This window comes from Varanus komodoensis, unplaced genomic scaffold, assembly GCF_004798865.1.
Source record: "Varanus komodoensis strain SLA01 unplaced genomic scaffold, ASM479886v1 scaffold16, whole genome shotgun sequence".
Taxonomy (NCBI): Eukaryota; Metazoa; Chordata; class Lepidosauria; order Squamata; family Varanidae; genus Varanus; species Varanus komodoensis.
In genome coordinates, this window is record NW_025335468.1 from 4,327,421 (window position 1) to 4,352,579 (window position 25,159).

The following is a 25,159-nucleotide window of genomic DNA, read 5'->3' on the forward strand; positions in this document are numbered from 1 at the left end:
GGGACTCTAAAGTGAACATCAACAGTTTTCGGTGAATAACAGGTGCATTCTGAAATAATTCCACTACTATTGTAGTCTGCAGTAATGACCTTGTTCCAGCCACCATGTCATCCATTAGAAGATTCCTCTGACTCTGAAGACACTGTTTATACAAATGGGGAGGATATCTTTGCTGAACTTAAGGTCTTGAAAGAACAACATTACCGGTAAGGATTCAGATTTAGTCTCTAATTTAGGAGCTTTTAGTGTCAAATGAACTTGTCTAGATAAAAGAATGAGTGCCTTTATCCTCCCTATATGGAATTCTCATTCATAAAATGGCTTGCATGGTATAGTATTCTATACAATCTCTAAGGGGAGAAACAACTAGTTTATTGTCCAGTTTATGTCACTTATGTAACATTTGTGATAGAAGGAAGGGATCATACATTGTCTCCTTGATCATCGAAAAAATGCACAAATCTTAAGAGAGTAGAGACGGAAAATAAGTTTCCCCACCAAGAATACTTCTTTCTTTGAGGAACTCACTCTGAATTATCTGTGAGTAAAACAAGAGTTTAGCTTTTTACCCTTGCTCACAGGCATAAAACAAACAGTTTGGCCATCTTGTGGCAAGACTGCAGAATTGCCAGTCATGCGTAAATGCAGATGTAATCTTTTAACAGAATCGATTTTCACCTTTAAGCCAAGTCATTTCTTCTGTGGGTGGGAAAGTCGATGCTTATTTCACAGATTGAAAGAAGAAAAAAAGGTCATGTGAACAAAATCCCCAGGAGACCACACTGTTCACATTAATGCCTTCGATGATTCTCAGTGGTGACAGCGGTAAATAGCGTTGCCAGCACAAGAGCCATCACTTGCGAGCTGGATGGAATGTACAAGTGGATACTCCAGGGAGAATTGTTTCAAATACTCCATGTAACATTCATGCACCATGTGAGAAACTCTGGTATTATGCACTCACCATATGTGTGCATCAGGGTCTTGCACAGAGGGCTGTATCCTCATTGTATGGATAGATTTACGAAATGTCTCAGTTGCTTTAGAAAGCAGTCTAGAGAACTGTCAACACATTTTAAAATTTAGGACTAAAAATCAGTATCAGTGCTAAAACAATGAAAACATATAATTGGGCTAACTTCCAAAAGCAGAAGAAAGCATGTTCATCTTTACTTGCTTCTGTAATGCAGTGCAAAAGGAGGCCCAACTGAGCAGTTCACAGAAGGGAGTCACAGAACTCCTGGAGGCAGGCAGCTTCCTATTTGTGCCATTTCTTCCTAAGACAGTCTTGCAAAAGCCCAAAGTTCAACGGTGTTTATATGTACTGTAAGAGTTAGATTTGCCTTGGGACCTCACCTCTAGCTAGAATTAATGCTCATGCGGGAGTTTCGGGATTTGGGGGATTTTTATTCTTGCTTAGGTACGGTCATTATGTATCTTGATCGAAAGATACTGATATGCAATGCACTGTGTTTTGGTTTTTAAATATTTTGCAATATTTGCTAGAAATAGGGCGCAATGGAAATCTAAATGCATAAAACCCCTGGCAGGCACCTTCAAGCCCTCCAAAGGGCAAATTCCCCTCAGGTACTAACAAGAAGATATAGTTACAAGGCAGAAAGCCATAGCCTGAGCGACAACAGTGATGAAGATATGCAAGAAGCCCCTCAGGAGGACATCCTGAAAACCACATCATTAGATTCCTCCTGTCAGTTCCATCATCCTCAGTCATCTTCAGGTAAAGAACTCTTATCCCAATTATAAATGGATGGGTGTGTTGTGAAGATAGTCACAATGGCGGAAGCCCACTGTCAAACTGAATATGCAATATCTGCTAGGGAGTAGAATAGGTTGGTCATTTTCCTGCTTATCATTTTAAAAATATATCATAAGATCATCGGGCATTTAATATTTGAAAGGCAGGGTGTGCAGCTTTCAAAAAACCGTATCAGAGAAAACAATTGACAAATCTGAGTGGCTGGTGGGATCGCTGTAGGAGGAGGGTATAACCTTGCCAGAGTTCCTTGTTTTTTGTTTTTGTTTTAGGGTTCCATTAATATTTTTGTGCTGAACTGATACTGAGGGAAAGTTTCTAATCTCTAAATACATGCAAAGCACCATTTAAAGCAGTGCAAAATGGTTATCAAAGAAGTAGTTTTGATCTTCTCATGAGCTCCTTTCATGACTCCCCCCCCCTTTTTTTCCCTTTGGAAAATCTCAGTTTTCCATGTCAGAAATATGTGTGTGGCCTTAAACTCTCTTGTCAGCTATTTCCTCCCAAGGTGCACTACACACAGGAATTTTAATATCTAATAAAAATGAAGGACTTGATTTTGCCTGACTTCCTATTCAAGATACTTGAATAGAGTCACACTAGCATCAGGAACGGGACTGCAGGTGGCGCAGTGGTTTAAACTGCTGTGCTGCTGGGCTGGTAGATCAAAAGGTCTCCAGTTCAAATCTGCACAACGGGGTGCATTCCCGTTGCTCCAAGAAAGAACACTAGCATCAAAAAGTTGGTTGGCAATATTCAGTTTTCTCTGCCCATCCCCCTGGAAAGAGGTTCAAAAAGGACAGGGAGACACAGTCCAGGCTGTACTGCAAAGGGCCAGAACAAAATCAGCAAAAATCACAGCAAGGCATGCAGTAGAAGAAATTAAAACACTGTTAAAACCAACAGTTGCTAAAATACCTAATCGAATAAAAATGTCTTTACCTGGCACCAAATGCCAGCAGCAATGGCACCAGGCACACTTCCTTGGAAAGAGTGTTCCACAAATGAAGTGCAGTCCCAGAGAAGACCCTTCTCCTAGCCATTCCCCACCGCACTTCATTGGGGAATGGCTCACAGAGAACAGCCTCTGCCAAAGATCTTAGTGATACGGAAGGGATATATGGAGAAAGGTGTTCCCTCAGATATCCTGGCCCCAAGACATTTAGGGGTTTGTATATTAGGCATGTCATGAGTGGAGCTGGCTGGAGCCGGGGGTCAGACTAGATGGTCCAGTAGACCCCTTCTGACTCACTCTGTTTCTATGTTTAATGTCAACACTTTGAATTGGGCCTGGAGTACAACAGGCAGCAAGTGTAGCTGATGGAGGACTGGTTTAATATGTTCACAAGATCCAGTCCTTGTCAAAAGCCAAGCTGCTCTGTTCTGGATTAGTTGGAGTATCTGGACCGTTTTTCAAAGGCAGCCCCACATAAAGGGCATTACAGTAATTCAAGTGAGAAGTTACCAGGGCATGGATATCTCTGGCAAGGCTCCACTCATCCAAGTAGGAATGAAGCTAAAAAATCATTTGAAATTAGTTAGGCTCACTTCTGATTAAACAAGCTTAGGATTTTACTGTCTGTCCTTCAGAGATTTGTAATGCTTCACACTTAAATAAGCAGGAGTTCAAGCCTCTGTAGTTAAGAGCAAGATTTCCTAATTTAGAACCCACCACAGCAGTTCTTGGCTTACTTTCTTACACTGAGGGAGCTGCTCTGCTCCTCAACTGGTGTGTCTCTCCCCTTGCATTTCAGATTCCTCACTCATCCAAGAAAATGTTCTGCCTACAGCTGTAAAACACTGTCTCATGCCCTCCCCACCAAAATCTCCCTCGCCTGCATCTGTGCAGGGTATGGCAGCTGGAGTTGCCAGAACCAGACGGCTGAAAGTAGCCAATTCAAAAAAAGCCGTTCAGCTGAAGCCACAGTCTCCATTACCTGTGACCAGGGACGCCATGCAACACATGGTTGAGAAGACTGCTGCTCTGAGTCTCCACAGAAGATCAGATCCCCTGTCTAACGCGTCGTCCTTGAGACAGAGGCACAGGACTTGTAGCACTGACAGCAAGCAGTCCCGGAGACCCATTTCAGGGCCAGCAGCATTTGGACCAACAAACAACAGGTCTGGCTACTTAGGCAACTATTTCAACGGGATTGCTAAGGCAAACAGAAAAAAAACCTTGCATGTGATAGAGGCTGGTTCAAATCTGTTATTTAGGTCTGAGTCACGCATGCTTTGAGTCTACTTGTGGCAGCTTAAGCATGCCTACCTTTGGGTGGCTAAAATGTATTGATACTTTCCCGATTTGCTTACTGCCTTTTGATTTTAAATGATGTTGCCCTTCTGAAACTAGAAATTTCTAAGAAACGTTTAGGCAACTTGTACCTAAGATTAGCTGCATTTTTGTAGCATGCCCAGTATGCATTTCTCTTTTGTATATTCATTATTGATTATACTCCCATCTATCCTTTCGGACAAAAATGGTCTCCCATAAGCATGGGGCTGGGGACAAGCACCGTACACAAATGAAAGTGAGACCCAGGCCCTGTCCCAAAGCTTACAAACGAAAAAGAGAGGATGCACAGGGGAATAAGGAGCTTCAGGGGGAAAGATCAGAAGAGGGAGGATCAAACTGGCGGTGCCAGGAGGAAGTGGTGTGTTGCAAATAGGCATACACATCCAGTTGAACCCAGGCTGGGCTTCCCTTTTGGGTGTTTTTGCTTAGCTAGAGGTGGGGCTGCTGGATACCGTAAGTTCTCCAGCCAACAGCAGAGGACTTCGAGTCACTCCTGCAGTCCCTCAGCAACTGGCAGGTGGAAAGAGTTTTTTCTGGCAGGGATGTGCATTTCTTTCCACCCTTCCTGTAGTGCTTTTTTTGGGAACCTTTCAGTGGCCGCCTCCTCTAAAGCAGGTGTGAGTATAACTAATTTTGCTCCAGCAAACATGCTTGTTGAATTGTATTGGAAAAAAATTGTATTTCTCATCTCTAAAGTTTTAGAGAGCAGTCATCTCATGCTCGGCTGTGGTTGGTCAAATTTTTCATTTGAAGCAGGACAGCGTTCCAGAATGTGTTTTCAGTGCCATCTGTCAGGACTGTCTAGAGGTCACATGAGACACTGAGCTGTCTCCAAATAAACTCTCTGTGTCACTCTTTCCTTTTCCTGCCTATGACATGCTTCATGTATCTGTGATGTGACATAGTAACATTGTGCATTTTCGCATCCCTGCTCCACACGCACTCTATCTTCAGCAGCACCTAATGCTGTAATGCAAGCAGAGAAATATGTCTGCCGCAGTTGATGGCAGAATGGTGGTGCTTGGCATGGGAAGAGAGTTTTGGAAATAGACCTGTATCTGCTGTACAGAGTGGTATAAACCTCAGCCTCGCCTACATGAAGTGGCATTAAGTATGTGTGCGTGCATGTAGAGATTGCATTTGCCTCTCCAAAAAGTCATCACAAATCCATCTGCACAGAACTGGCCTTAGCATGACTTTCAGGAAGACTTTGCCCATGGTATTGGGCATCTTAGATAATTCTAGCCTAATTATCCTAGATAATAGCCATTGTGCTTCCTTCTCTTTTCCATCCCTTAGACCTCTATTCCCACCCACTGATAACTCTCTGGTCTAACTGCTCTCCATTCAAATCTATTCTTCCTCACCACTATATTCCATACACTACAGCTGAACAGCTTACATTCCCCATATGAAGGCCAAGACAAATAGAAATGCTCTTCCTCTTTGTGGCATCCAGTGCAGGGGCTCCTTGGGAAAATGGAGAAATGCCAGTTTGGTCTCTCGAAAATACTTGTGCCAACTCACTGTACTGTGGTGTTTCTTTTCTTCAGAGCCATCATGGACAGAACCCTCCCCAAGATGATCAACACCCATCAACCTGTTGTTCGTCCGTGCACAAAAACACCAGAAAGATTTGCAGTGTTGAATGTGGTCCGCCCTCTGACCGCCAGGGCTGCCCTGCAGAGCTTGCCAAACAGGCCGGATATCTCAATGACAGCTCAAAGCAAGACTCCCAGACTGTAGGAAATGCCCCGAGCAGCTGTGCATACGTTGCTGCCAAGTCACAGAAGCCCTCGGCTGCTTTCTGTGCGTCTCAGCTTTCTATGAACAGCACAGACTGGTTTCTCTGATTCATCCGGAGCACAAAATATAAGCAGGCTTCTAGGCAAGCAGAGCAGTTTAGAGAAACAATTTACCTCAAGCAAGACAGCACCTGGAAAAAGAGACTCTGCAACTCCCCATATCAACTATTTTAGCAGCCTCTGTAAGGAAAGAGAAATAGAGCTTGTGCCACTTCTCTCCTTCATGTGACTGCACACATTATGGTTAAGCAGCCCCATGAATCAGGGCACTTGACTCAACTGGTGGGAAGCTGGTGTAGGCGATCGGTCCACATTCCCTCCAGCATCCAGCTGCAGCTACTCATGTGCCAGCCCACTATCAGAGGGATGCATTCCTACAAGTGAGGAGCCCAGCAGACTGGGAAACCTGTGTAGCTGCAACTGTCTTAGGACAGGACTGAGTCTACTTTCCTTTCTCTTTGGAGAGGAGTTTCACTTGCAGAACATTCCTTGATTTAAGTGTTAACCTCAGTTCCTCATTGATGTGAAACTAGTCCCTCTTGCTTGGATTCATCCATTTCAACAGGGAGTTACTGAATGGCTCAGAGAGAGTTCTTTGGGGAGCTTTTTGTGCTGGGAAACAACTCGTGGCTCTCATCCAGAACTGCTGTTATACAGATGTACCTAAGTGGGTGGGTTGAGTTTTCTCCAAGCCAGATGACTGTACTAAATACCTCTGCATTAGTGGAAGGTTCCCCTAAATCTCTCATCTACCTCATCTCTTCATGCCTTTTTAAAAATAATGCACTTGTAATGAAATGTTATGTAACTTTTTTCTAGATCAGTTTCAGATAAAAGCTTTGTAAAAAAATATATCAAAGCGAACAGTTGGGTGGGGAGGCTTTTTAGTAACATTATTTGACTATGATGTGAAGTGCTCTGATTGCAACTGTGAAATGCTGTAATCTGGGTGGCTTCACATAACTAGCCCTTGTCAAGGCAAGCAATCTCACTGGATCCCAGGTATGTAGGCAGATGGATAACATCATGCTGTGAACCAACAATTCGCTTATGGGGCCAGCTGCAATATTTTCCAATTATAGCAACTAGGGGAAAAACCCTACCATAATCATGGGAATTGGTGTTAGCTATATATGTAATGGCCAAGTATGTCTTGTATTTTTATCTGCACAGATCCCAGGGACAGTTGGGACTGCTTGTGAGTATAACAAATACTTTGTGCAGACTGAGTTTCAGGTAGGTGATTGTGCAGAACTGCTGGGGATATTTTGAAACCAAACAGTGTAATTAGCAAAAACTTAGATATTTTCTGTTTAGAATACATGGGGTATGCAGTAACCCAAGGTATAGGCCACTTCTTCCTAGTTGGCTTTTCAAAAAACGAATACTAGAGATTTTCCCAGGAGCAGGCCTTTTCAAAAACATGCTAGAGGATTCTGCATAGAACCAAAAATGGCACCACCAAGATTCAGTCAAAATCTTCAAATGCATTCCAAAACATTGGCGGCACCGGCAGCGCCTCACCCCAAAAATGAAGCTTTGGGGAACTCCTACCAAGAAGTGTGCCTTCTCGTCTCTCCTTGCGATAGGAAAGAGGGGTGCTATTAATATCCACAGCAAATGGAATGCCATGTCTACATAGGAACCGGAGCAGACTTCATAGAATGGTTGCTCACAGGCAGTGTGGAAGACTAGCCTCATGAACAGATGTACCATTTAAACCAGTTTCCTCCTTTAATTTATTCTTCTACTTTCCAGCCATGATTAATATTCTGTCTCTCTCTATATAAATGGTGGTAGGGGGAGCAGATAAAGAAGTCTGACACTTGATATTGCATGTACTACCTTGGGGTAAAACTAGATGCAACAGAAAGTATTTTGTAGATGGGATCCAGATTTAGTCATGCTTAGAGTAGATCCACTGGAATCAATGGGAACTGACCTAGTCATTATTCCAGCAGTACTACTCACTACTCATTACATTGACTCTGGAGCTAGGTCTTTACATTTAAACATAACACCACCCTGTTTAAAGACATGTTTAGTTTAATTATTGCCCAGTCCCCATTTGCCTACCAAAGCAACGACTCTTTTGAGCCCAACACCACTGTGAACAGTTCAGAGCCAGTGTTCTCTGCCCACTAACACCTTTTTCCTCACTTTTTGTGTGGTACGTCCACCTTTCAAGATAAATAGGCACCTCAGAATGGGAGCTGCAACTCATAAAAGTAAGGGGACCAGTCAGACAAGTACTGTGGTTGCATTGTGTATTTCAAGAAGTCACACAAACTCCCTTTGCTGCTGTTCACCAGCATGTCATCTGGCAGGGCAGTAGCGCCTTAAATGCAGATCAGTGGTGGTAGGAAGGTGAGTCATGTACTTGAAGCCATACTTTGAGCGAGCGCTCTTTTGCCCTATCAGCGACACCAAGGGAAGCGTAGTATCCAACGTAGTCCTGAACTCCTGAAGAAAAGGTCAAAAAAGGTATCAACATTAAAAGCAGATATGTGATTGGCCCATTGGATTTAATAAAGTGGAATTACAGAGTTGAGAGTAGGCCTCCGGCAGAGGTTGGAAGCAAATGTATCCAATCTAGTTAGCCAAGTACACATTAAGAAACTAAATGCCATTTATTTAACCTGTGAAAAAGGTATTTTCTTACAGTGATAGTAAAATCCTAACTGTGCAGGCAGAGAAACACCAAAGCCAAGGCATTCTTCCACTAAAGCTTAACAATGACAATTTTGTCTTTAGTGTACCACGTGCCACCTAGCTGTGGAACGTTGACAAGAACTGACTGAATCACCCTAAGCTGATGATGGTGAATTTGTTTCCAATTATTCAAATAGGATGGGATAGAAATAGGTCTTGACCATATGATAAAACAATAGCCAGTCAAAGAGGCCTAACAGCCATAGCGGAAAACCCACACATGAGAGGCATTTGGAGAGAGACAACAGGACCTGGTTCACACATAACACATAACCTATTGTTATTTAAACCATGATTTGCTACCCTAGCTAGGGTTTGCCTGACAAATGATTGAATAAACCATGCTTTGTTTTCTCAATCCCTGGGTTGTTTTTCCTCTCTGCCTGTTCCCTCTCTGGAGGCCAACTGGTTTTGCAGCACTGCAGTACTGACATGTAAAAAAGTTGGAGATTTTTACTACTCTTACCTGCTGTCTCTACAGCCTGGTGAAACAACCCATGATTGAGTTCATACACAATGACAACCCATGGTTTAAAAAGCACACAGATCGCAACCAAAGAACTCATGTTGTTATCATGGGTTCCCTTTGTAGGTTGTTTATGGTTAATAACACATAGTTAATTTGTCATTCTGTATGCACATATAACCACAAGCTGCAGTTCAACCTGCAATTTGTCAAGGTGTGTCTCTGTATGCCAGTTGCTGGGGAAGTGACCCTCTCATGACCTACTTGTGAGTTTCCCACAGATCGCTCGTTGGCTACTATGGGAACAGAATGCTGGCCTAGATAGACCTTTGGTTTGATTCTGCATGGGTTTTCTCATGTTTTCCTGTTAAATCCCTTTTTCAAGGCTCCTGAAAAAGATGTATTACATGGCAGCACTCTCAGAGTCAGTTTTGATATGACTTGCAGGCTTGCATAAATGACAGAATGCAATAGCAGGAAGCCTTCTCTTAAATTAATAAAAAATAAAGGAAATTACCCAGAGCCTGCAAATGCGCAAGATTGGTGAGCTCGTTTATCTGTTGGAGATGGTTGCCACAGCAAGTCGTTTCAGCCAGCAAACACTGACTTAACTGAGTGACTTGAATTAGCAAATGTGTAGGAAGATTGGAAATTATAGTAGGTACAACTAGCTTTAACTTACTTAATGACAGAAAGGTCCATTACTCTTGCATAATGTGGACATGTGTCTGTGTGTGCTTGTGTTTTCTGCCCTCCAGTGTAAAACACCTCTGTGGTCGTATTTGCATGAGTAGCATTAGCTGTGGTGCACCCCACAGTTAAAATCTGGCACCACCACCCAGGGAGAAAGGAAGAGGGTATTCCTCTTCCATAACCAATTCTGCTCTTGTTACTCACAGCAGAGTCCCTTGATCTAGTCAAACGCTACCATCAAATAATGCTACTAAGCATTCCCTCTGCTCCTGCTTGTAAGAGACCATGATGCAGGGATGCTTTTCAAACTGTTTTGGAGTTAATGGGATTTGCTGCACATGATCAAATGCTTATTTAAGTAGATACACAGATATTTATCTAAGAGCAAATAGGAGAAAAGGGAAAGAGAGTGCCACAGTTAGAGCTCAGAACTGAAAGGAAGGCTTTTCAGATGGGACTTGCTTATCAGTGTTGTTCCAGTGAGACAGTGTTGTCATTTAGGGATTTTGGTCATGTACCTTTGCTTCTTTCTCCCTTTCTAATAAAGGGGCTTCCCTTTATTATCAGCTTGATTATTCTAGAACACTGTGAAGATGAAGTTTGGAATTGGAACAGAAGCCATCGAAGTCTGGTTTCTTCAATTAGAGAGGCAGATGCTAAGAGGAATTTAGCACTTCATGATGATAATCATGAGATTGCATCTCCAGATCTCGTCATTTCCCCAAGGGACCACAAATTCAGAGAAGAGAAGGGAAACAGAGCGTGAGAGCGCAACCAACACAGCATGCCCAAGTTTGAAGAGGCTGCTAGTATCCTCTGTGTATGTGTGTGTTTTACTAAATGACTTTACTTACTCGAGTTTCTGGTTCCTCATATTGGGGTTCCAATGACTGCAAACTAAAATATTCTTCATCACTGCTTGAAGAAGGGCTTGCCTTCACTGCCAGGAACAATAAATGCAGAGTTCATGAGCTCATCCAAAGTACAGAAGGGGTCTAAAACTCTCCCATACTTAAATAGAATAAAAAGCTATTCAATACCTTCCTGTAGCTCCAAGGAGCAATGATGTGGTACAATATATTTTGGAAACACTCAGTGCAAAATTGGATCTTCCATTTATCCTTGCTTCAAAACACAAACACTCACCATCACTGGACTTCATTGGCCATGATCCTGCTGTCTACAGAAAGGCTATGCAACTGAAGTGGAAGGGACCTGTGTGCTCACTGAGGCCATGCAGGAAGGGTGAGCTGACACTGACTGTCCCTCCCGAGTAAGTGGGGAGCAACTGGTGAATCCAAAACTTTCTCAGGAAGTGAGAAAGAACAGAATGGGGCCATCACCTACCTTCTAAATAAAGCAGTAATCAAGGTAAAAAGTTGATCACCAGCAAAGCCTGGTACCCTCCGCAAGTTTTTAACTGCAATTCCTGTCAATCCTGGCTGGCATAACCAACAATCAGGGAATGCAGACTTTGCAACCTACAACTGAAAGGGCGTTCATTACCTAAATGTCTCTGCCCTTCAGCCCTGAGATAATTGAGGCAATTTGATTGCTTAGTGAATGTGGGTACAGCTGAACACACGTCTACAGTAAGAAAAGTGGTGGCTGTATTTTTGTCAGGATGCTGAGAATTTTGCTTTAGAAATGCTTATTCCCCCTGACACGTCCCTCTGCCCCACACAAGCTCCTCTTCTTTTCCCAGGGATGAGCCTGGAGTTTTATTTATTTGGTAAGTTGTAGCCACATAAGCACCAGGATAAGTCTAATGGGTGCAAGGCAGATGCCACATAAGGAAAAACACACTCAGCTACTTCAGAAGCGAGCAGTATAGCACTGGGAATTCACAGCTCCTGGGAAAAGAGTTTCTGATAGGAAAGGTTCAGTGCAGCCATGATGCTCATGTTGTTCAGCCCAAAGAACACACTACCTATGAAGAAGGAAGGAAGGAAGGAAGGAAGGAAGGAAGGAAGGAAGGAAGGAAGGAAGGATCTGAGCATTGCAAGGTGCCCTTTTAAAAAGTTACATGAAGAAACTATTAGAGGAAGGAAATAAGTTCCCTTCTGTCTATTGGCCCACACTGGTTTTGAGGACTGATCAGAAGCGTTGCTGCTTTACTGCAACAGAGCTATTACCCTGGTGTGGATCAGGGTTGCCTTAGGGAGTTATGTGCTGTATGTCCTGCGCAAATGGAGCAAATGGGGACCTGAAACCATTTTAAAAGAAAAACAGTCTTAAATAACAGTTAAAAGAATGGAGTGGGGACAGAATGCCCCATTTTCCCTACTCAAGATGCTTCCTCCCCCAGCCTTTCTCTCAGCAACAGTAAAAATGCACTTTGACCATCTTCTGATAGTGGGAGCTGCTGGGAAGGTGCTTTAGAACAATTATGATAGGGAAGAATTAAGCACATCTCTTTTCCCCCTGATTTTCTGCTCAAAGAATCCCTGGTTCTTTTCTGAGAAATGGTTCAGGGCTCAGATGCGTATCTTGGAATATAATAAATAGTCGCTTATTGATCACCCCTGGAAAGCTCCTCTTTGCTCAAGTGTCACCTGCAGGAGACCTTCCGGAAGACCCTACCTAAGGAAATGAGAAGGGAAGCAAGGCCGCGCTGCTAGCCTTACCGAAGGGCTACTTGTTTTATTCCCATTCCCTTCCTTTCTTTCCCCTTCCCATCCCCATGAAAGCCACTTTGGGAGCGCTTTGAGCTGAGGAGTGGGATGAAAATGCTTCCCGTAAAGTAAATCCACCATGACTAGACATGAATGCTTCACTTTAAATGATTCTGTTCACCATGCATACATTTCTGGCTGTTGTTAATGTCATTCATAAGTATGTTCTAAGTCCTGAAAGAGCTTTAAAAACTATATAACTTTGCAACAGTTAATACGTGTACTGACTTGCATACCCAAAACTGGAGACAGACTTTTTATGGAAATCAAAGATAAGTCAGAAGAAGCACTTGAACCTCTGGTTCGTTTCTTGGCTCCTGTGGAACAGTCATTTGGCATTTTGCTGCTTGCTCCAGAATCAGTGGAAAAGTGTCTTGTGTACCTGAACAGAAAAGCCACATTGACTCCGTAGGAAGGCCATCCTCATCCTGCAGAAACATGCAACCAAGCATCACCTCCCTATGACTAGCACATAACACCTCCAGATCACTCTGAAAACTTTGCAGAGCTGCTGCTGCTCTTTCACACTGATCTCCATTCAGCGCTGAAAGCAATGTGCCCAGGATTTAACAGATTAAGAAACGCAACAGTAATGTTAGCATTTATACCACTCATTTCATACATTCAAAGCAGTTTGTGTGCATTAGCTCAGCAATCTTTACCACAAAGTGGCACAACAGGGCGATATTATTATGCCATGTTGCAGAGGAAATGCCAGGGGAGACAAGGGTGAGAGACTCATAGTCAGCCCAAGGCCACATAATGAATCTGTAACGGAGTCGAGATCTGTGTTGAAGATTTCCCAGTTCGCAGCTCATGGGCTTATGCACACTGCTTCACCGAATCTTGCTGCTAGAGCAGGTATCTATGTAGCACATGGTCGCATTTCTGCTAGTTGGCAAAGCACGCAATGTTTGGTTCCTCATGCTTTAAAAGCAGTGGTGAAAAACATGTTCCTCCAGCTGTGGTTGGACCTGAACTCCCATTAGCCCTCGTCAGTACAGCCAGCACCGAAGGATGATGGGAGCTGCAGCTGCACAGCTTCGCGAGGCTGTATGATCTCCATCCTTTTCTAGAAGGGCCACAGGGACTTAGGGCACCTGGCCTGTTGGCCACTACTCTCTGTGTCACTGTCACCCATTAATTCCTCTCTGGGCACCAACATTTCAGAACTGCTCTATTTATTTATTATATTTCTATCCTGCCTTTTCCTTGTCAAGGAACTCAAGGCAGATTATATAATCCTCCTCCTCCTCCTCTCCATTTTGTTTTATGACAAGAAGCCTGTGAGGTGGGTTAGGCCGAGAGCCAGGGACTGGCCCAAAGTCACCCAAGGAACTTCATGGCTGAGCAGAGACTAAAACCCAGAGCTCCCCGATTCTCTGTCCAGCACTCTCACCACACCAACCCAGTGGCTCTCCTTTAAGTTTAGGGTGTGTCTTCAGGCACACCCCTGCAGCCTGCACCCCTGGCTCTTGCACAGACCAGTTAAAACAGGTGTACCACATGCACCGTCCAGAGGCCTTCACTGTGGCCTCCAATGAGCGTCATCAGCACCCTTCCCAAACATACCCTGCCAGGTTCCGCCTCTGCCAGAAGCCTTTGTGTAGTAAGAAACGAGTGATTTGCATCATGACTGATGCGATGTGTGTGTATGTGAACATGCACATGTGCACACACACAGCACTCTTAAGCAGCTCTCACAGCCAAAAAGTTCATGTACTGAAAATATTTTTCTGCTGTCCTCGACTGGGATTGGAGGTTATATACTACAGCAACAGCCAGGAAAATCTAAGCTCCCAGTTATTACTCCGTTTCCCTAAGATGACTCTGCACTGCCATCGGTGTTCATGGAAAGGCAATGACTGCTTTCCCCGAAGACCTCTGTGGCCGCAGAATGAGCTTTGTCACCATTACATGGTTGCAGCAATAGGGCCCAGGGTCCCCAAAGCCACTGCTGGCATCCGAATGGACTCAGAGAACCACAATGGTTGGACATCATGAGCATCCACTTGAAGCTAGAACCAGCAGGGTGTGGGCAACATTTAGCTTTGGGAAGAGAAGATAAAGGAGAGACATGATAGCATTCCTCAGACGTCCATAAAGTTGTCATCATACTGAAAAGGGAACAGACTTGTTCTCTATTGCTCTAGAAGGAAGGACTAGAGTCAATAGGTTGATTCTGATAAGCACTAGAGTTATCCTCACACAGGAGGAAGAGGGAGAGGCAATCACTGGGTTCCAGAGCAGCATGACGGTTAATGCACAGGCTGCAGTATAATCTGCCAAGATCAGCTTCCTGTTGCCTTCCTCCAACAGAGAATCTCCACAGAACCCCAGTGCCTTAAGGGCATGAATGGAAGGATCCCTTCTGGATGGAGCCAAGGACTGGAAACTGCAGGTAAGCAGGTAAACTTCCTAATGGGAAGAGCATCTCAAAAGTGGAACAGGCTGCCTTAGGAGGCAATGCGTCCTCCTTCACCATCGGTCTTTAGCAGAGGTTGGACAGATGCCCTTCCAAGTTCTGTATTACATGAAACTTTACTGCAGTCCTATTTTGATCAGCTCACTTCTGGATGGCACACGCACCTTCTCTTCATCAGGATGGCACAATCCCTCTCTTTCTTATGACTGTGTGAGGACAAAGCTTTCCTTACGGGAAGCTTAGGCTGACCAGTTCTCTCATTATCTTCAGCAGCATCAGCATCAGTGTCATCGTCGCTGTTGAGTGGAAACTTGTCCACTGAAAGATCCACGTTATCATCATAGGCTATTGCGGCTGTTGTTACCTGGTGAGGGTTTCTATATTGTGACACAATCTTGGATGATGCAGACAAAGGGAAAACAAAGTTATTCACCAACCCTCTATTTTTTATCTTATGTTTGCATGCCATTTTTCTGCCAATGCTCTCAGTCAAAATACAATCTACTATATCAAAGCAGAGAGAGAGAGAGAGAGAGAGAGAGAGAGAGAGAGAGAGAGAGAGAGAGAGAGAGAGAGAGAGAGAGAGGGGCCAGCTGCAGCGACATCTGTAGCATAGGGAAACATAACCCAGTATGCCCACTCCCTCCAGCAGTGCTAGAAAAGCACCTGTTAAAAGTTCACTTTGTGATTTAGCTCTCCTGCCACATTCTGCACTATAGTTCCATTTAATCATTGCAATAATTTGTTCTTAACATGCAGACTAATCATTGCAGTCTTAAAATATATTTTAGGGCCAGGAAAGCCATGCTGTGGGAGATCCAGGGCATCCTTTTTCTAGGCGAAAGCAGCACGCCATCATTTTCCCTCCCACTGCCCCATCTACATTGCTCATTTAATCTCCCTCCCATGCAATTTCTTCAGGGGTGGGAGAACATACAGTAGGACTCCCCATATTTATAGCCTGCCTTTCTCTCCTGACGGAACTCAAGATCATACATATCAGGTTCCCCAGCAGTGTCTTGAAGGGCTTTCATGGGGCAGCCTTCTGTTTGGAGAGCTATCTAGTTCAAGTCTGGTAGGAAGTGAAGGAACCAGCAGAAATGAGACCCGGGTTGTGAAAGTTACCCTTCCATATCACCTCTACCACAGGCTGAGCAAGGCACACAGGTCATCTGGTAACAGTCGTCCATACTATGGTGACATTCACTGTATTTCCAATTTAATTATGAGAATTAGGTCTAAATCTGCACCTACAAAAACATGCAAATTGGTGGCCTCTTTTGTCTATTTTTGGTGATGCCCAAGTAGCCATGCTAGGCCCTGACCAGACCCAGGTCTGCTTAGCTGTAGCACCTATGACACATCATATGCCATCAAACCAAGTACTGCAAGTGTCTTTCTCGCAACTCCATGGCCCTCAATTAGGTCCCCAACTGGACATGACAGAGGGGCCTTTCCACTGAGAACCCTGGCAGTTGCCTGGTCACCAAAAGCCAGTGCAGCATGGTAGGTAGAAAGGTGGACTTGGAAAACTGAGGCCCAGATGCCTGAATATTTAACTCTCAACATCTCTTGATCAGTCGCAAGACTCATATTTTCTCTCTCTCTTATTAAAATTCTGTATTGATGTTTATTCTGATAAAGTCTCACCTTGGAATGAAAAACTCTAGAATACACTTCACCCAATTCTTAAAAAAACAAAAACAAAGGAAAAGTACAGAGCAGCCCTTTGGCCTTACCTTCCGAACAAGTCAATAAAGCAATTCACCTGGCCATTGTGATCACGGAGAATAGTGATGCATTCTGGGCCTGCTCTGAAGAAACATGGACTGGACAACTTGTCGGTGGGATGCTCGTGAGCAAGGCTAGCCCCTGCAGCCCAGACCTACAAAACATCGTGTCAATGAATAAGCCACACTACACCTGTGCATCTTGGCTATTCGCTTTTATTCGTCCACAGCCTTCCATCTGCGGTGGTACAAACTCTGCCCCATTGATCCTTGCTTTAGCTTGTGAATATAAACTCTGTAAGGAGAAAGGCTGCCTGGGAAGGCAATCTGGAGAAGGGGAATGATAGTCTGGGAAAGGCTGAATAAATACCCCTTCCCTAACACATTTCTTCAATGTCCCTAAGAAACTTTTCAAGTTTGAAATGAGCATCAGGCCACAGTGACACATCTTTACATTAAAGATATAGTTTGTGCCTTAATATCTTAGAATACTGTATTAATATTATATTCTTTTATTAGGAAACTTTGCAAAGTAGGGTTTAGATGGAGAGAAGTCTGCATTGTTTCCTGTCTGCCAGACCTCAAGGCAGCCAGGGGAGTCCTGGGGGTAACAATTAGACAGAGGAATAAAAAATAAAACCAGAAAATAAAGAAGCTAAATCAGTAATTCAATCTAAAGGAATTTAGACTGAATTAAATTTACAATTTCAAACTTCTCAAGATGCTTGGACAAACAGAAACATTTTAATTTGGCACTGAAAATATTGGCTAGATCCAGTAAGTGAATCCTATGGGCTTTTCTAAATGAAGCTTTTATTGTGTTGGCACTTCCTCTAAACAGCACTGAGACCAAACTCTTCTCCAAGAGTGCTTCGTTTCCAGTTTTCTGCTACACTGTCTCTAGATGGAGCTGTGCTATCCTGGAAATACAGGGGAAATAGAACACCATCTTTCCTGTTGTAAAACAGGCTTTGAAAACACAGGAAAGTTGGGGATCATGCCATTGTCTAAAAAGCCCACAAACAGCTGTGACTAAGGAGTCATGAGCTCAAGGTAAATGCTCTGTATAGAAAGCCTCTACCCTAGTTTTGGTTGAACTGCATAGAAAGGGCTCTGCGAGTCCTGGCCCTCTCAGATTTCTCCCACTTTAATATATGAGCACTCTTTTTTATACTACCTGTCAGCAGAGTGCACACTCCAACAAGGATTAGGAAATGGAGAGGTCCCTGCTGCTTACAGTGATGTGGTGCTGCGCAGGCAGAACGGTGCCACTGGGGAAGTGGTAGATAGACACGGGATACCCTCCGACCCACTGCTGAATGATGTAGCTGCTCAGGTCCACCTCCTTGTTCAACAATGCATTGAAGATTCGGATAAAGAAGCCTGCACGATGCACACTGACAATCCTTAGAGAGCCTGTGCCACTGTGACACCTGGAAGAAACAGAGAAGGTGCGAGGAATAGAAAGATTAGTTATTATTAGTTTAGAAAACATTTGACCTTTTTAACAGGCATGGGACTGAATAAGAATTGTAATTCTCAAAGGGTAAGGAAACTCCTCAGAAGCAGTACCAGCGTTTGCTGAAGTGTAAACCTCCTGAAAGGATCAAAGCAGAAAGCAGGAAGAAATATGAGGGGAAAGGCATCACAGAAGTGAAAAGGTACAGTATAGAAAATAATCCCTTTTCTGGATTACCCAATCTTGCTAAAAGGAATCAGGTGATGGTTTAGTAATCACATTTGAAGGACGAATCTTTGTGAAGAGAGCAAGAGACAAGTCTGCACATGCAACAAGCTGACACTATTAACTTATGTACAGTGCTGGAGGAAAGCTTTGTGAATACCCTAAGCCAACAGAAAGATGAGCAAGTAGGTCCTGGGTCAAATTAAGCCAAAACATGCTCTGGAAGCAAAAATGATAAAACTGGAACTGTCATACTTTGGGCACATCATGAGCAAGCAAGACTCATTGAAGAAGACAAGAAGGATAGGGAAAGCCAGAGGCAGGAGAAGAAGAGGGAGGCCAGTGATGGGATGGATCCATTCCATAAAGGAAGCCATAGCCTTGAGTTTGCAGGGCTGTAGAAGGCTGGACATTTTGGAGGGCGTTCATTCATAGGATTGCCACACACTGGAGAAGACTTAACAGCATGTGACAACAAAAATTGTGAGACGATTTGTACAGTGTGGGAGGCAGGGCTGGTGCCAGTAAACCCTTGCATTTAGTGCCAAGTGGAAGTCTGAAAAGAAATTGCAACAGCTTAGGTAGCGGTGAATTTGTTGGAGGGAAAAATGGTAGAACCAGAAATGACACACATAAGTGTGGGTGTGACCATGTGAGAGCCTTCATATATGTTTGAAGCATAGTTTCGTTGGTTAGACAAATGATTTTCTCTGATATTTTACTGTACTTCTGGTTTTACTTATCCAAATTGGTCTTCTGCAATGTCTTAGTAAATAGATCTGTGGATGAAGAACAGAGAAACATAGCAAGACATCGCTGAAGAGGCAAACTAATCACAGCTAAGTGTTCCCAGAAGATTTGATAAACATTTAATTTAACAAACAAAAATATGCCAGTTGGAGAGTTAAGAGTCAAGGAAGGAAGGAAGGCGCATGGGGAAGGTACATAAGGTAACTGAAGTACATGGATTTAGTAGTGCATATGAAAGAGATACGATGTGCTGGTCATCTTAGATGAGGCAATTCTATTCCTTAAATAAAAGCATCTGTATCATAAATATAAGGATTTTTTCTGCAAAATGATGACTGTACATTTGTGTGCTTTGGTTGACATGACATGATGGCGTTATCATGGGTGAATTAACCCAGAATTAGCTGCAGTGAATGTGGGCTACGTGCGGCTGCCATTTCAAATACGCAACCTCTGACTGGGGCAATCGGGAGTTCCATTGCGCAATCTAAACCTGGCCATCATGTGTTAATTGAGAGTTAAACAACCCACAGTAAGAGCTGATGAGCTAGCATGTGTGTGCGCATATGCGTTTATTTGTGATGTCATGGGTTCAGCTGATGTTTGCACAGCGATGAAACAATACAGTCTGGCGGACCTGTTGGTCTGAGAAGTTGTGGACTTAATCTGCTGACAGCTCAGCAACAGGTAGTGCTTGCTTGACTACCGCATGGCTGACTAGCAGATGTTCTAAAGCACAGAGCTATCGATGTAGCATTCTTTCTAGCTTTGCTCCTCAGAGTCCTTACAATCTAATGTCATCTGGGCAGCTCTTGGCCCTCCACACAGTGGGGGAGTTGGCTCAGTGAGCTGGTCTGAATATTTATTTATTTTTAAAAAATCGTAGGCCATCCATTATTATCGTCTTTCAATGGCTTACAACATTATTTCAATCTTCAATAAAATAAGTTAACTATTCCACACTGAGCATTATTTAAATATTTGCAATATCCCACTGTATCCCTGGGTGCCTCCTCAGTATCAACCACTGGGCAGGCAAGTGGGGGCTTTGAATGCTCCCTCAGGAAAAGAGTACGTGAGGAGGTGCGAGAGGTAATCCCAACACAAAAAAAAAAAAAAAGAGGAAAAATGTGGACCCAAAAAGCAGCTAAATGTGGAATAAAGGGCTGAAAAGGTGAGGACTGGCTGCTTGTGCATTGCCCCAAACTGAACTTGTAAATAAAAGGAAAAAACCTAGTAGTTTACCAAGCAATAAAAGTGTCTGTGCTCCCTGCCTGACAAAGCCTGTAGCCTCTGCTCAGGGGCAACTACTACTGTTTCGTGGGAAGAGGAGTTGCTCCCAAACCCTCAGCCTTTAGCTGGATAGATGCAGCCCACCAGCTCTTACTGGCACTGCAGGGAATGCCCCCATGGCATATGGACCGTCTAGAGAGAAGGAATAACGCTCACTTTTACATGGGAGACAGCAATTTATATATGGATGGATGTGCTATGTTTCCATACCACCCAACAGCCAAAGTGCTCTGGGCAGTTCACAAATCAAAGCATGAAAGCATTAACATAGTAAAGCCTAATGCAAAAACTGTACATTTAAAACAGAATAAAACCCAAGCGACTGCCAGGGTACATGCCAGCATGACTGCAAAGCTCTACAAGTGCACCAAGGTGACCTATAACACTGGAGGCCTAAAAATGGGAGAAAGCCAGCTGCAGTCCCCTCTTCACTCCGATGAACCTGGAATAGAGAGAGTTCACTGTCCCCCTGAGTTGCAGAGAAACGAGAGAACTGCTCTGCCCAGAGGTGAGCTCTTCGAGTTCTTCCAGACCTCCACTCTGTGGCACTCACCACTTGCATTTTTCGATGAAGGAGGAGGGCACATCGGGGGTGTATCCTTGTCCACTGGATGGTGGTCCCAGTGGTAAATCAGACTGAGCAAGCCTCCAAGGACCCAGGGGAAGAGCCATGCAGATGCCTGTGGAAAGTGGAAATGTAACATCCTCATGTGGCACATGAAGGCTTTTGTGAGGAGAAATATTGTGGCTGAAGACTAAGCAGGACACAGAGGGAGCACTGCCATCATTTAAAGCATAGTATCAAAGCAAGTTTAAAACAGAATAAAACCAGGTGGGAGCCAAGATAAAAGTCAGCAATAATGCAAAACATCTAAACATGTTCTAATGCAGTTCTTAAAGTGAAGGGCTATCGTGCTGGGGAAAATTAAAAGGTTCACCTGTCACTGAAAATAACACACTGTAGGTGCCAGGTGAGCCTTTTGCAGGTTTTTCCACAAGTAGGGTGCCACCACTGAAAAGGCTCTTAATAGTACCCCACCTCACGGAAAAGAATCACTGAGCATGATCCTCAGGTCTGGGCAAGTAAATATGGAAGGAGATGATCCCTCTGGTAACCAAGACTAGAACTATTTAGGGTTTTGTAGGTTTATATGAGCACTTTGAATTGGAAGGTAGTTTTGAGGTAATGAAATTACTGAGGACTAGGGCACCATGGGGGCTATGAAGGGGCAGCAAATTTCACATCTTGATTTGAACTAATCAGCCAAGTCTATAGTTTTACTTTTAATTTCAGAAAGGAAGATTGTACATAGCTTGACCTGAGCTAACTCTGTGCCTTGGGTAGTCTCTGAGATGGCCTATGGGTTTCATTTTCTTGGCTTTGTATACAAGAACACTGATTAACATCTTCTAGGGGTAAATTCGTATTAGCTTTTTACAAGGAAATCTCACCACTTAGTAAAATAAACCGTTATTCTTTTGTTGTTACTTGTTTGTAAGATTGTGCCATCTTACAGTGCAAGCAACTGCAGTTTTTCCTGTACTACACTGAAATCAGGGACATAAAAGTTAAAAGGTACAACTCTATGCATGTCTCCTCAGGTGTTAAGTCCCGGTCCTAATGGGACACACGGCCATCTAAGTGGGCGAATAAGGGCAATTTACACAGGGGGTCACAGCAACTGGGGACAGAAGGTTTGGGTTTTCCTGCACCAACAGTAACTTCCCCCAAAATGTTGCATTCACAGCAATTAGGTTTTTGTAAAGCCCCTATGGGCACCAATAAAAGATTTTTAAAAGCTCAACTAGACAGTAAGGGAGGATTTTTGAGCGGGGTGACTCAGCATTTGGAAAGGGAAGAGTTAGCTTTTTCCTCCGCAGCAGTGAACTCCTTCCCAAAAAGCCCCAGTGTGGCAATTAGGCTTTTAAAAAGCCTTCACTGGCACCAATGGAGGCTTTTAAAAATTTTAATAGTGACTGATCCAAAGATGAGATTTTCCTTCCCTGGGAGAGGGGCAGTACCTGGAGAAGAAACTGCCAGGTCATGGGCTACCTATGGGCTGCAAATTACTCAGACTCAAAAGAAGGACGTGAAATGTGCAGAAATATTTAATTGGAATTTCCTCATTCGTTTTTCTTCTGTCGCTGATAGTGAGAATACTACTAGTCTTTTGACAGCCGGAGAGAATAGGAAATGCTATTCATTAATATCTAGCAATCTGAGAGTATGGGCAGATTGGGGCAACACGAGAACCCTTGTTGCAGCACAAACCAGTCAGTGTGAGTCAACTATGCAGTCCAGTTCCTTACTTCCCTCTCAGTTCTCCCATGGGTATCCCATAGGATACAATGAAAGCAGCAAATCTCCCCCTACCCTGTCCCTGAAGCTGCAGACACCTGGGCTCACCAGTGCCTACCCAGAAGCTAGAAATTCACTCTCCACCTGGTTTCTCTGAGGTGCATTTTCAATAGAAACCCAAGGCATGATGGATCTTTCCTTAGTAAGGGAGTATTTTGGAGGAGTTACATTCCCATCGCAGCAGCAGCTGGAGGGGTGGCCCTCTTTCATCTCTCAGGTGGGTAATGTTTCCCATTTCTCTCATGTGCCAGTGAGCTTGGGGAAAGGAGAAACATCTCTCGTGAACCTTCTTGGAAGTGATAGCTAGCTCACAGGTCCCTGAAACATGGACGGCTTGTGAGGAAGGTTAGTTTGATTATGTCTGATTATGTATCAGTCAAAATCCCTGTGATCCTCTAGGGGGGGAAATTACTTTCTGACGGCCCCCAATGTTTGGCAGGTCTTCCTACACGTAGATCACTGAGGCTGGCTTCAGTGATCGAAAGAGGGAGAATTAAAGGGGCAGAAAAGCTGCAGCACGCCCAGCCAGGCTCACAGAAATGAGGAAGCCCTTGCCAGCCACCCCACCGAATGTTGCTTTGGCACTTGGGGGGGGGGGGCAGCTGGTAGTGACAAGCTACTCAGTAACTGCCCAGCAAGAGTGGCAAGCAGCTGTGTAGCAGCGTGTGCTCACCCATGATGGGCAGGTTCCGATGACACAAGAATCCGCCGTGCACGGAGCAATGCTGGCAACAAGCCATGGTTTATCAGGGCACTAATAAGCTAAACTTAAATATTCCATCGTGGGTTCAAATGACATGAGAGTTCACCACGTGCTACGAGCCATGGTGGGTTGTGAAAACCCTGTCTGTAACTTCTCTGGAATTTTCCTCATGTGCTAGATCTAGGTGAGCACCTCCAGTTTTGTCACATAATATATCTGATTTATGTCATTTGCATGCCTTGCTTGGACTGGGATGCAAGATGCCAGCCTGTTCCTCTACCCAATGTCTCACACCCTTTGCTGCTTAATTTTTGTTATGTGTAAACCAAATCAATGTCTTGTCCCCCTGAGCCATTTCGGTACTGTTAGTCCATCACGGGGCATGCCCAAATGGCTCTTTTATAAGGGGATGAGTGATTCCTTTCAGCACCCACACACGGGGATTGCCTCAAGCCGTCACGATCTCCTGCATGGCCAGAGAGCTGAAGTGAACTCTCACAGGCTGTGCGTAATCTGTACTACTGTGCTCTCACAGTATGGAGGTGCTCCAATATATGTGTGTGCATACATGTGCACACATCCCATGTGTGGCACTTGGATCCACCAGCGAGTGCCAGACCATATTTAAAGAGGGAAAATTAGACCTTACACTTTGCTTGTTGGATTTTATCCTGGGATGATGGAAGGCTTGAAGAAGATTCTGTTGTCTTGGTCTCCGTTACAGATGAAGAGAGATCTGATTGCAGAGGGGTGAGGGCACCCACGGAAGACTGCACACAAGGCAAAAGGCTCTCATTTCTTGAGCTGTAATAGGTGAGGAAAAAATATTATTTGGGCTCATCCAGATTTTTTAAAAATTCAGACATTCTTCTTAGTACTCTATCTATACTAACCACAATTCAGAGGAAGAGTGTGTTCTGCCCATAACAAAGGAAGGATCTATCTACACTGTGACTATTGCTGGTTTAAGTCTCACAATGTTCTAGCACTCACCCCCTATTCTTTTAAGAAATTAAGATGGCACAGGCAAGGGATGGGGTGGGTGTTGCTCATCACGAGTGATACCAGCGATACCAGAGGCATTGTATAGCTAAACTGCATGACTTTTTATACAATCACGTGACTGTCCATACTGGCAAACATGCTTCTCTTGCAAGTTTTCCAGGTGCAAGCCACCTCCCAAGTGGCCAAGTGGCGTGAGTGCCAATGGCTCAGCATCCCTTGCAGTGACCAAGACTTTCGTGTTTACCAAGGCTTCCCCACATACGTTTGCCCTTTTTTCTTTTTTTCAGAGATCACTCATTGTCATCTTCACTTTCACAGTCAGCAATAGCCCCTTCAAAACGCCTGAGTGGCACACTGGAGGTGCCATTGCTAATTTGCCACCATTTTTTGTTTTTTTAAAACTGTGCCCCAAATGTGTACAATCTTTGACAGTCAGACATGTACATGCAGGTCTGAAGCATTGTGTCGCACTTGAAAGATCTATTCTGAATGGGCTCCAAATGGCCTGCAGCTCCATGTGGAACCACACGTGGTACCGCATCTAATGACCTCTAATCCTGCCAACTAAGAACCATGGAGAACCCTGTCAAAAATCCCTTTTAAAAAGTATCAGAACCTTTGATTTACTTCTTTTCCACAAAGCCACATTGGGAGATACTGCACTATTCATTTTTCTTCCCTTTATTTATTTTTTTCAAATGATTTATTTATGGATTTATATGCTGCTGTGCATCTAAAAAAGACTCCTGGACAGTGAACAGTAAAAGAAGGAGAAAATATTCAAAATAC

The 25,159-nt window shown here is 43.9% G+C and overlaps 2 protein-coding genes across 2 annotated transcripts in view; one reads left to right on the forward strand and one right to left on the reverse strand.

The window, feature by feature from the left end:
- Nucleotides 1–5,816, forward strand: part of LRRC56 (leucine rich repeat containing 56) — a 42,105-nt gene extending 36,289 nt beyond the window's left edge. The window contains 4 exon segments of the mRNA XM_044426071.1: nt 76–206; nt 1,551–1,738; nt 3,529–3,895; nt 5,624–5,816. Coding sequence (XP_044282006.1) covers nt 76–206; nt 1,551–1,738; nt 3,529–3,895; nt 5,624–5,816 — 879 coding nt within the window.
- Nucleotides 5,817–8,191: 2,375 nt separating this feature from the next.
- Nucleotides 8,192–25,159, reverse strand: part of LMNTD2 (lamin tail domain containing 2) — a 37,759-nt gene continuing 20,791 nt past the window's right edge. Inside the window, exons 6-13 of the mRNA XM_044426072.1 lie at nt 24,015–24,169; nt 20,857–20,983; nt 17,814–18,009; nt 16,615–16,731; nt 15,011–15,240; nt 12,658–12,803; nt 10,601–10,686; nt 8,192–8,338 (exon numbers count right to left, since the gene is read on the reverse strand). Of these exons, the coding sequence (XP_044282007.1) occupies nt 8,192–8,338; nt 10,601–10,686; nt 12,658–12,803; nt 15,011–15,240; nt 16,615–16,731; nt 17,814–18,009; nt 20,857–20,983; nt 24,015–24,169 (1,204 nt within the window). The remainder of the gene's footprint in view (nt 8,339–10,600; nt 10,687–12,657; nt 12,804–15,010; nt 15,241–16,614; nt 16,732–17,813; nt 18,010–20,856; nt 20,984–24,014; nt 24,170–25,159) is intronic.